The sequence below is a fragment of the Camelus ferus genome, chromosome 25 (genome assembly GCF_009834535.1).
Source record: "Camelus ferus isolate YT-003-E chromosome 25, BCGSAC_Cfer_1.0, whole genome shotgun sequence".
Taxonomy (NCBI): domain Eukaryota; kingdom Metazoa; phylum Chordata; class Mammalia; order Artiodactyla; family Camelidae; genus Camelus; species Camelus ferus.
The window spans coordinates 8,451,128-8,463,628 of record NC_045720.1 but is presented as its reverse complement, the minus strand read 5'-3'; the positions used below and the strand labels follow the sequence as shown (position 1 = coordinate 8,463,628).

The 12,501-nt window shown below is 41.7% G+C and overlaps 1 protein-coding gene across 2 annotated transcripts in view; it reads right to left on the bottom strand.

Moving 5' to 3' along the window:
• The window catches only part of ADCY8 (adenylate cyclase 8), a 150,904-nt gene extending 138,937 nt beyond the window's left edge, over positions 1-11,967 (bottom strand). The window contains exon 1 of one of the 2 annotated variants that reach the window (XM_032467722.1): positions 11,799-11,967. In XM_032467722.1, coding sequence (XP_032323613.1) covers positions 11,799-11,924 — 126 coding nt within the window. In that variant the 5' untranslated portion in view covers positions 11,925-11,967. The remainder of the gene's footprint in view (positions 1-11,798) is intronic. The other variant, XM_032467721.1, reaches the window with a different exon arrangement.
• Positions 11,968-12,501: the final 534 nt, after the last annotated feature.

The following is a 12,501-nucleotide window of genomic DNA, read 5'->3' as shown; positions in this document are numbered from 1 at the left end:
AGAGCAGAAATTCCTTCCCTCTTAGTTCTGGAGGCCAGGAGTCTGAAATCAAGGTGTAGGCAGGTCAGTTCCTTCCAGGGGCTCTTAGTGAGAAACTGTCCAGTCTCCCAGCTTCTGGTGGCTGCCAGCAGCCCTTGGTGTTCCTCGGCGTGTAGCCGCGTCACTCCAACCTCTCTGCCTCTGTCTTCACGTGGCATGTCCCCCATGTGTTTCTCCTCTCTGTCTGTATTTCTGTGTGTTCTCTCTTCTTATAAGAACACCAATCATATTGAATTAAGGCTCATCCTAAGCCAGAATAAATTCATCTTAAATTGATTACATCTGCAAAGGCCCTTCTTCCAAATAAGGCCACATTTTGAGGTTCAAGCAGACATGAACTTGGAGGGGGGCACTATTCAATCCAATTTACAAGTCACGGAGGTGACCTGAGCAGATTTCGGTTTTATAAGGATAACTCTGGCTGCGCAGAGAGAACAACGTGCAAGGAGTCAGGGGCTGCTGCGGCGATCCAGGAGAGACATGGGACAAGAAGCGGGATTAGAGAGTTGGAGGAAAATATGGGAGATGGCCAGGGAGGCGAACCAACTGCTCAGGACCATGGCTGGGTGTCAGGCAGGGTGAAGAGGAGGCGTTCATGTGGGTTTGGAGAGCTGGTGGACCAGCGGTGCTGTTCACTGGAGGACATACTGGGGAGACAGAAGCTTTGGAGAAGGAGAGACTAAGCTTGTTGAGTGAATGGAGGTTGAGATGATTATTTCACCTTACGTCAAATTTCAACTTGCTTTGAGAGCACAGCTTTCAGCCTGTCTCAACTTTATAGACTCTAACTGCTCATCAAGAGTCGTTTCAATATTTTCCCAAGGTTGATTTGGATTTTTTATAGATAATTAACAAAATGGCACTGTATCACAGTAAATCTCTACTTAACTGGCTCAGTAACTTATCCTACCAATGAAGGTCCTCAAAATGTTAAAAACTCATAGCTTGCCAGCCCCGCCTGGTCCTTCTCCCAAGTCTGCCTCATCAGCTGCATTGTGTCTTTACCAAGAGGCGGTAGTGTTCGTTTCCAAATTTTTTGTGTCAGTTATATTTACAGTTGCTATTGCCAAACTTCAGTAAATGTAGTGCAAACAGTAAACTATGAATGGGAAAATAAAGCAAGCTTTTGCTTCTATGAAAAGTTGATTGTTTCGAGAATACTCAGTTTCCTTCTGAAAAACAAAATGCTTTCAATCTGGGTGTGGGCAACACATTTGCAATTGACTGAAAACAAAGAGAAAACTCTAGAATGGTTCTGTTCTCAGATTGCTCAAAAAGTATTTTTAAATTATTTGCTTCTTTTATGGCCAATTCACTTTGACAGCATTTATGCAAAATAGAGGGTGTAGCTGGGTCCCATCAACGGACCCACGTTCATATCCAGTTGAAATAAGCTATTTTAGGCAAGGATCATTTTTTAAAAAATATATATATTTTATTTTCCCTCTCCTTTATTCTATGACCACTTTTGAAATGTGCCTCAACTCTATCCAGGGTACAAATCATACCTTCCCTGCAGCATTTTACAGTTAGGCTGTGTTCGGTTTCTAGTTCTAATTTCTTTAGTCGAAGTTCCCCGGACGGATTTATGGGCTGAGAGGGCCCCACACGGCTGTTCAGCTGCACTTTACCTTCTCCGGGTGGGATCAAAGGTGTGGAGGGCCACGATGGTGATTGATTTCTTCTATCTGAACTGCCTCTGGAAATGTTAATTGTATGCAAATGAGTGCAGAATATTGACCTCTCTTTCAATCAGGGCGGGTATTTAAAATTAATACCGCACAGGGATGCTAAGTATAAGAACACAAAGAGCAAGAAGAAAAAGCGTAGTTACGAGAATCAGAGTGTGTCCTGCTGTGAAACTCAGGACATGGCCCAGGTGGTCCAGAAGCACAAGGACCAACTATGATGCCCAACGCTCATCTTTATGGCTTGATCTCCTCACAGCAACCGTGAGAAACAGGGATTATCATTTCCGACAGATGAAGGATCCAAACAAAGTGCAGAGAATTTGAGTGGTGCACCCAAGGTCACCCAGATATGGAGTTGGAACTAGCAATCAAATACAGGTTTGTTCTTCTTCAAAGCTTTCACTCTTTCAACCATGCCAGAAGATGCAAATAATGTGCTGGAAAGATTGCAAAGAACAAGGGAGCCAGATGATTGCAAGAGTTGCAAGGGGGTAAACACAGTCATTTGAGAAAAGTTAGCTGTTACAGGAGAGTCGAAGGCCAGTAACACTGTATCTCCCTTCAGCGCTCAGGGTCTTACTGACAATTAGAGAGGCTCCCGGTGCTAACCGCGGTACTGGGCAGAGTGACAAAACCCATGTAAAATGTCTAAGTGCCAGGGAAAAAGAGATAGCTCAGGGCTGGATACAGTAGAGGAGGCTTCCTAAAGGGAGGGCATTTCAGCATTAGTTTGGGGCATTGGTGAGATTTTCTACAGAAATAGCTCTAACATTTGTAGAGTTCTTTACGGTTGAAATAACACTTTTTCAAGCATTATGTTATTTGTCTCTCAGAGCACCCCCGTCGGTGGGTTAGGGCAGGAATGATCATTTCTAATCGAGAGTTGAGGAAACTCACACACAAAGGGATTCGACAACTTGCTCACAGTCACGCCAGCAAGTTGGAAATTGATGTGGGATGAGGATCCAGGGCGGCACCATCCAGTGCAAATAACAGGAATATCAGGTGAGCTACATACAGAATTAAAACATGCCTAGTGCATACATAAAACAAGGAAAAAGAACACAGTTGAAATTCATGTCTATAGCATATTCTATTTAACCACACATCGACCAAATATCATTTCAATGTGTCATCAAAATGCAACCAATAAGCAAAAAGTTATTAATGAGATAATTTGCATTCCTTTCTGGGGGGCACTGTCTTCAAAATCTGTATTTTATACTCACAGCACATTTCAATTTAGACTAGGCACATCTCAGCTGTTCAATATCCACAAGTGGCTAATGGCCAGCGTACTGGACCGAGCAGACTTTTTTCTAATTCCTGGTCTTTCTGCTCTGCTAAACTGCTTCACAAACACAGATGGAGGGAGAAGAGAGTAGGCTGTCTCCTGCAAAGGGGACATTAGGAGCAGGTAATTGTGGAGGGACACAACTGGTACCTCAGAAGGGGCAATGAAAGAGAGTTTAATGAAGAGTTAAGGAACCCAAGCATGGATGGCAAAGCACCCCAATCTAGGAAGAGTGGAGCTACAAACACTCCGGGAACCTGGAAAACCCTGTAGCTTTAGGAGATGGCTGCCTCGTTAAGAACTATGGTTAGTCCACCATCCAGCTGGGTAGATGGTGGGGAGATCAATCCATTGGCCTCTTTGCCTCCCCATCTTCTAGTCTCCATCCAATGCCTCCCTTTGTCCAAACTGACCAGGCAGCGAGCCTGTTGACGCATTGGTAAAGGTTAGCCTCCGGGGGCCCAGAGAAAGGCAGAGAAGGACAGAGGCTGGAGCTGGGGGACAAGCAGGGAACAACCAGCAAGAAATCAAAGGCACAGTGTGTGGAGGCATGCTTACTGACCCGGATGGAGAGCAAGAATGCAAGGACAGAGGCAGCAAGTGACACGACTGCGAAGTTGGGCTGGAGCCGGGTAGTGGCTGGGCTGTAACTTTGTGTAAATGAGATGGGTCAGTACTCTCCCCACATTAGCAACCACGGAGGGTTTAGTGTGGACTCTTATATAGCCAAAAATGGGCACACGAAGGTGATCCTGACAGGCGTTACACTCTGTGCTGAGGTTTAGAGATGTGAATTAGTTGCATCCTTCACCTCTCAGATGAACAAGCTGAGAAAGGGATAAGGGAGGCAGGTAGGAAACAAGACAGACACTTTATTACTAGCAAAAGGAGGGGGACTGTGGCTACAAAGTGAGTAAACATTGGGGGTCCCATGCCTTCTTTTTGAACTAGCTACAGCTCTCCAGCCAGAGACAGAGCATCTCAGCCACTGCGAGGCTCACTGAATCAGTGGGCTCCCAATGGGGAGGAAAGCAGCCTTCAGGGGTGGACTCCCTGTGGGGAGAAGAGGATACACATTCTTACCCCACAAAAAGGCTCGGACAACGAGTACATTACATAGGAATCTTACTGCGAGATGCAGAGGGACATGAATAGACAGAGGGAAAACAGTAGCTCATGCTCCATGCATTCCCATGAAGCCCCATATATTTGTAGAGTCTCCTTTTCCATAGATCATGAAGAAAATGGAAAGAAGCAAAATACAGCTTTTTTCTTTTCCAGAAGAATTTTAGGGCGGAGTGACTCCAGGTGGTTAGACCAGTTCACACGAGTTAGAAGCTGGTTAGCACCAGTTAGGAAGCTATTTTGTGGGAGGACTTACATAGCATTTGAAGAGGAAAAATAGGGACGGTTAGTAACTGTACGGTGGAGACAGCATCAGCAGGAACTGGTGCCACAGTTGATGGAGATGGATCGGGCACAAGGATGTGCCATATAGAAAGAAAGCACATTTTAGGGGGATGAGAGAATCCTGGACAGGCTGAGCCAGTGTTACCCGTGGGAGATGCAGGTGAAGCCTTCCAGCCGGAACTTGATGATGGGCATCTGGAGTTCAGTAAAGAACATGGTGTTAGAGATATTGACATGGGAACCATCCAGAAGTGATGGTTGAAGTCATGATAAATCACCAAAAGAGAAACGAGATAAAAATGCCTATTTAATGGCTGTTTAAATTTAAATGAATTAAAAAACCCCCCACAATTTCTCAGTCAAACCAGCTACATTCATTTCATGTGCTGCTGAATAGTTATATGTGTTTAGTGGCTTCTGGATAAACACAGATACAGAGTATTCCCATCATCACAGGAAATTCTATTGGACAGCACAGTTGTTGAACATTATATATTGGGTGAGGAGGGTGACTGGAATAACATTTTATTTTTTCTCCCAAAAATACCTGAAAGAAATGAAATAAAACCTTGAAAGAAATGGGGCACAGAGGAAGAGCTTTCAAGGAGCGAGATGATCAAGAAGATGCCTCTAAATACAGTTTTAAAAATCTTGCTTGGGCAGAGCTCTACCTAGGCAGAAGTTATTTATATAAAAGACTAACAGAAGGTGAAATTGGACTGGTAGATGGAGGAAGTTAACATTATTAATTGTCAGGGAGAGAGCAGACTCCTGGTTTGGAGGACAAAGACCCCAAAAATCGTACCATGAGACGAGAGTTTTTTTCCAAATCTATTTATTCACAAATATTTTTGAGTGAAAGGATATTTGGAAAACACAATTGTAGCACTCATTAAATGTTGATTGTCTCTGCTTTTCCTCCTAGCTTGGGTTCTTTTCCCTCTTGGGTCCACAGCTATTGTGAAGATCACAAATAAAATATATGTCTAATCGTCAAAGAGTTCTTAGTGTAGAGGGAAAACTAAAGCAAGAGCATAGAATGTAGAAAGAGATTAATTCCATAAAGAAATATACACATGAAACACTCATGGAGATCACAGTGAGGGGGAAGACAGAGGGTCTTTGTGGAGGGGCTTTGAGCTGAGCTCTGAAGAGTGGGTAAGGTTTAGGGATGAAAGGAATGATAACTGGGTAGGTAGAAAAGTGTAAGCAAGGGCATGAGTGTAGTAAGGTAATAAGAATGTTTAGGAAACCAAGAATATTCCACTACAAACTAGAGAATGTATGAAATACATCAATAATAGAACAGGAAGAACATGGTGGATAGTACACGGGCGGTCTTAAACGTAGGAGATGAGGAATAGCAAAACAAGAAATGGCTTGATTAGGAGGCTTAGGAGGTTTTGGGGGAGCATAAAGAGAAGAACCATCTAATTGGAGCAGAAAAAACAAATATTCTGAGATTCTGCCACTTCCGGGTCAACTTTGACTCTTCCTTGAACGAATGAATGAATGAATGTCGAGGCTCTGCCTTACAAGTCAGCAGTTATCTACAGCTTTAAAACCACTTCCCTGGATGCTATGGAGCACCATCATGCATCAGACTCAGTAAGCAACCCAACTTTCTCACCCAATCTATTGTCCAAATCACGTGCTTGCACCAACATTGTCTAACAAAGATGTTTAAGTTAAACAGAATTGCTTTCATACAGCTAAAACATCTGCTGCATTTAGTAATAATCTTCCTTCTGTTGTAACATATGGCATCATCAGAAACTTTATTCCAGGGCCCTCAGAGCTTCTGAGATGCTTCAAAATGCCACGATTACCATAAGTAGGTTTCCGCAATTCTCAGAGGTGAAAGAAAAACAATTGATTCATTTTAATATTTAAAATAAACATGGGCCATTTGGATCATTTGGGAAGAGAGGTGGGATTACAAAAACTACAGTAATTAGAATCTAACTTCTCAAAGAGAGATGTTCTAAGATTTAGCTTCCAGACGGAACATTCCATTAGCAAGTCTGTGTAAGACATGTGCTCAGCCTGTTGCAGTCTTTTCTGAATTAGATAAGAGTCCTCCTCCCACCAGGTTTTTAATGGGGGCCACAAGGGGCACAAGCCTCTTTACTTTGACACGAGAGAATTATTACAACATGACCCTCGTGAAGGTAGAAGTGAAGACAAGAGCAAAAATTTGAGTTCAGTATAACTCAGTTGAATAAATATTAATCAGAAGATCTTATAGTCCAGCCATGGCACTGGATAAATACCAGAGAATCGGATGAATTATATAGAATAGCTGCTTTTAAGTAGTCCTTATTGGCCGTAGAAAGAGAGAAAAGCAGACCACCAGACGTCATAATGCACAACAGGTTCTCTAACAGAATTAACGTTGTCGTGCTGGGAGCCCAAGAAAAGCATTTCAACTCAACTTGGGGAGGTGAAAGCAAGCCTCACGGAGGAAGGGATGCTGGAATAGAATATTCAGGGCAGAGATGTTCCTCTGAGTATAATGAAAGGGAAGAGGCTTTCCAGGCTTAAAGAACCACATGGTATATACAGAGTAGTGAAATAACAGTTCAGGGAGCCGATGGTCATTTGGTTTTGTGCACTTGTGGCAAGGGGGTGGAGAAGAATCTGGGCTAGATTCTGGAGGGCCTGTTGGGGCCACGTGTAGGGGTTTGGATTTTACCTTGGAGGGAACGTTACCACTGAAGAGCTTCCTGCAGAAAAGAGTGACAGCAACGGCATTGTCATCACAGCACCCTCTCACACGCCTGGAGCGCATCCTCCGCCTCGGGCTAAGCTCAGGCTAAGAACTGCTTATCTTCAATCCTCAGCACAACCCTTGGAGAAGGCAGCATCATCATGATCATCTTACACCCACAAAATCGAGGTCTTTAGAAGGGAGTAGTTTGCCTAAGTTCCCACAGCCAGGAAGCACAGGAAGTAAGATTGGTATCCAGATCTTCCAGACATTGAAGATTTTGCTTTTGACTCCTACAGTGTCCTGGTTCTGAACCACATCAGGCTTCTGGGATGGAGACCATTTTGGAGAAAGAACAGCTGGAAACTGAGAGACCAACAGGTAAGGGAAACTCAGTATGCTCTGTGCTGGTTACAACCGATGACAAAATTGTTAGGGGAAAAAAAAAAGACAAAGTCCTTGCTTCCCTGAAAAAAGAGTCAGTATGTGCTCAGCCTCTCCAATCATCTAAATTAAAAATGTCAGCATTCAGTAGGTTCTGCCTGGTCTTGAGCCAGCTGCTCTGGGAGGTAAAAGAGATGTTGTAAAGTTGAGAATCACCTCCGAGGAACTTTGTTAACAACCTAGTTTAGAAGAGACATTGAACAAAGAGTTTTAACATTCGCTGGTCTTTCCTGCCTGATTGCTCTTGACCTTAAGAACCATTTCTGCAACCTCAGGTTATCCAAGGAAAAAGCCCGATTCTCAGGACTTCAAGCATCTTGTTATGGTATGGGACCTGCCAAGCAGGAGGGCTTGGCGACTTTTCTTTGGAAAAATGATTAGTAACAATTACTAACTGTTGACAATCTCAGTCACTTCATAACCGTATATTTCTTGTTGGATTTTAGGAACTGCTGCCATGGGCCACTCTTAGGGGGCTCACAATTTACCATAACAAACAGGCATGCAATGATTGAGATCCAATGTGGCAGGCTGCAATAGAGACATGTACGAGATTGTGTTCATTTTGGCATACACAGCACATTGAACAATGCCCAGTGGGTAGGTTAACTCCCTCTCTCTATCTCTATCTCTATCTCTGTATTTCCTGAGTGGAACAGTGCAGCGGAATGCCATTAAAAAAGTATGCAACTTTGCTAGGGGTATCAGAAACCTGCTTCCCAACATTGCTGTCCCTCATTAGATCATATATATCTTGCCATCAGTACCTTGGCTAAGCCTTTCTTCCTTCTTTTCCAATCATTAAAATTCTATTCAACCAATCCAGAGGAAGGATTGAGTGTTATTTGTCTCTGTAACTCCACCATGAATGGGTGGATGAATAAATAAATGAATTATGGGAGTGCTCTTAAGTGCAACAGCGTTCTCCCTTCCATCAAGATGTTTGTGTGTGTTGTTTGAGCCCTTTATGCAGTTCTCTTTACTGCTTCTTTGTTGAGCTAAATCCTATTCACAAGTCAACTCAGGCATTATTTCTTTTAGGTAGACTTCTATCAACCTGCAGCCTCGGTATGACTCACATACCATCCAGGTGTCTGTGTAATTGTCCATCTCTTTCCATGAACTCTCCAAGATCAAGAACTGATTGCTGGTCACCATTATAGTCTCAAGGTCCAGCAAAGCTCATAGCACATAATAGATCCTCAATAAATAAATTAATTCATGATTGAACAGATTAAGTCATTTAAATGTTTTCTTTGTATTCTACTGTGAGAGAAAGCCAGTTGTTGAAAACAAATCTCACAAAACGTGAACATTTCTGCAGAATAAGACCTCTTGCTTCTGCATGCAAGTGCAAAAATAAAATGCCATTTAGTCACCCTTGGGATAATTTCCCGAGGAAAAAGAACCTGCTGTCACTTAGGCACTTACAGTGTTTGCTTCACATGGTACAGAATTTCTAGCAGTTACAGTATTATAATTAGCTCTGAAGATGTAAATGGGGTTGGATTTGTTAATGGCATATGATGTTTTAAAATATCTGGAGCTCCTAATCCGGAACTGAGTTCTGATTGCTGGACACCTGAGGAGAACCACCATCCTGATTTCCTTCCATATGAATAACTTTCAGCTGGGGTTTCCACTGAGAAAAGCCAATCCATAACATGTTCTCAAATGAGTCCTCTGGGGACTGCTATGTCGGCTGAGTCATATAAATCAATGTGCACCATCGTGCTGATAAAAGTCCTTCTCGGAGCTGCAGGGACCCTGCGCACAATATTTCTAGCTGTTAAGGAGCCTCTTTGGGGAGTGCATGATCATCCCCATGCTAGAGCTGGAGTAACTAAGACCCAGAGCTTGACCAAGCTCCCTAAGATAGTCAGCAACTAAGGAACATTTTCAAATCCTGGGCAATCTCATTTCAAACCTGTGACTTCACGGCCCATCTACCACTGAGGAAGCTCCCAGGGGTCATGGAAACCTGAATCACAGATCAATATCAATGGAAAGTAACATTACCATTAAATGACGCGGAGCCAGCGAGCTTAGGCACCACCACTGGGCAGAAACAGGTGGCCAATATACCAGAAATACTTTATCATAATTGTGAACACAGAACTACAACAAACCTACAGCACATTTTACTTAATCCTCAGAACAAAGAACCTTCCACCCAAAGAGTTTTTTCTTGTACTTCATCCATAAAAATAATGAGGCTGACTTACCGTTTTATATTGCCTTCTATACATTATCTTACTTGAGGCCAACAAAATACTGATGAAAAGAAAGTTATTGTCCTGTGTACAGATGAGGAACGTAGGACTGAGAGTTAAGCGGTTTAGGTGGCCAACTAGGACGTAATATGCTATGGTATGAATTCTAGTGAAATTTTCACTACATTTGAGTTGTCACTTGTTCTCACCCCTGAGTATTTATTTCCTCTCTCCTCCCATCAACTTAAAAAAGATGAAGATTAGAGAGGATGGAGGGAGGACCCTTCACCATGTTAGATTATTATATGGTAGTAGTGGCTCCAAGATGTTGAACTTGAAGAACGGGAAAAGAAGAATGATGAGTATGATAAGGCAATCATTTCCCGTGTCGGCAGTGTTTCATAAACATTAAATAAAAGACTGAGCTTCCCAGACAACTTATCCACAATTGCAGTTCTGGCTGTAACAGCATCAAGAATAGTTGATAAATTATTAATACAGCAGCACTGTCTGAATTGGCATAGATCCCATGGAAAGAGTGATGTGTTAGTCTGGCAACTGCTCTGTTTTGCAGAGGAACACTATATATATATATATATGTGTGTATATATATATATATATATATATATATATATATATATGTATATATGTAATATATAATATATCATATCTCCTGGGAGATACTGGGAGATACTCGTATTTATTGTACACAGTGATTTTTTTTCCTTAAAGTTATTTTTCTAAATTTTTTTATAGTGATGTTCAGGGCAACTACAATAGATCTATTATGAGATTCTATAATTGCTTTAGACATCAACTTAGAAATGTCCTAATTCTGAAACCTCTGAAGTCCATGGAGGACCTGGAAATTCAGTAGTTTCCTCTGTGCCCCTGGCCATAACAAGCAGCAGTGAGAGAGGAGTTTTGTTGGGCTGCACCCTACCTGGCCGCCTCATCCATTATCACCCAGACCTGGCTTTGCTCACTTGTTTTATCGATGATTTACTCAGATTTAGGTGAAGGAAATACAGCATTTTTTTTGAAGCTACTTTCTTTACAATTTCTCAAACCATTATTGCACAAAGCCTAAAATAACAAGTGTGCATCCACAGACATAACTTTAAAAAAGAGCCTAGTATAGTAGAATTCATATATTTATTCAGTGTTGGATTCCCAAGAGTATACAAACATATTGAACATAAAATGTATTCATTCTATGACCTACTTTCAACACATCCCTGTCATTCCTATTTGAAAATTACTTTCAGAAGCAAAGATACGCATTCATTTTTAATATATGAATAATTTAAATAGGAGCATATCTTTATTTTTTGAAAGCTGATTTTATTTTTGGAAACATATCACATGAGGCCAAAGCTATTTTTTAAATCCTTACAATCCACCCAGTCAGGATGTCCAAGAAACTCCTTTATTTTAACTTCTTCAAACTGAAACTCATGGCTTCCACCATGGAACAACCTGCTTTCATTACTGCATCCCCTATCCTGGGATTGGTATCCTGTTTCATAAAATTTATTGTGTTCAGTCATCACTTCTGAAAATCAGATTGAAGTATTAGGAACTACACACATACAAGATTCTTCTCTGAATTTCCTATAATCTGAATTGCTATGTAGTGAAAAATTTATTTGAAATAGCAATTGATAGTTTGAGAAAAGGAAAGTCAAAGATGAGAATGTTAATGGTTTTCAAAAGCCATGGCCTTGTTCACGAACATAGATGTCAGTGAAAAGTGTCAGAAAATCACTTTATGATTAGAATCATTTTATTTCTTGTAGGGAACAATTGAGTGTGGAAAATGAGACCAACTCGCTTTGACCTCTGAGTCTCAGTAACTATTTTAGACTCCAGGATCCCACGATACAAACTCTGAGATAACACTTGTTGGTCAGAATGTGTTTGGGGAGAAAAAAGCTCTGTGTAATTCAAAGACTGGCTAGGTAATACCCAGGGCACCCGGCCTTTCCAGTTGGTACCTGTCTTTGGTTTTCCGTCTCCAGCCGCAGCCTGGCCTCCACGCACCTCCGCGTCTCCAGGAAGGCTTGGCGCTGGGCCCGATCTGATAGGTAACTGATGAAGATGCCAGCTGTGTTCATACACATGAATAACACTGCCTGAGCCACAACCTAAAACAGAATTACAGACGTAGCCTGGGTAAGTGGTTAAAACAAGAGCTGTTTGGAGGCAAAGAGAAAATTAATAAATTAAAATTTCCAAGGTAAATCTCAAGGTAGTTGTCCAAGAGTTTGATGGAAGGTTAATAGAACCATGCCCTTCATTCAGGTCTTGGGTCAGCTCATCCTCTCAGTCCTTCCTCCACCACTCTATCCAATTTAAAGGTTCTCCCTCCCCAAGTTTGGGTTTGAACTTGGATTGGAAACCTCAAGTACAGAAGGGTGGCTTCTCTCTTCCTCACTCTATCTCACCTCCCCCTTCACTAGCTGAAATTTTGGGCTTTTTTATGGGTTTGGGGAATCAGGTGAGAAAAAGAGAAAGATTAATAAGAAACAGTAAAGGTATTAGTTGAATGGTTCTATTGTTTTTTTTAAACTTTTAAAAAAATTTTTTTAACATTTTTTATTGATTTATAATCACTTTACAATGTTGTGTCAAATTCCAGTGTTCAGCACAATTTTTCGGTCATTCATGGACATATACACACTCATTATCACATTTTTT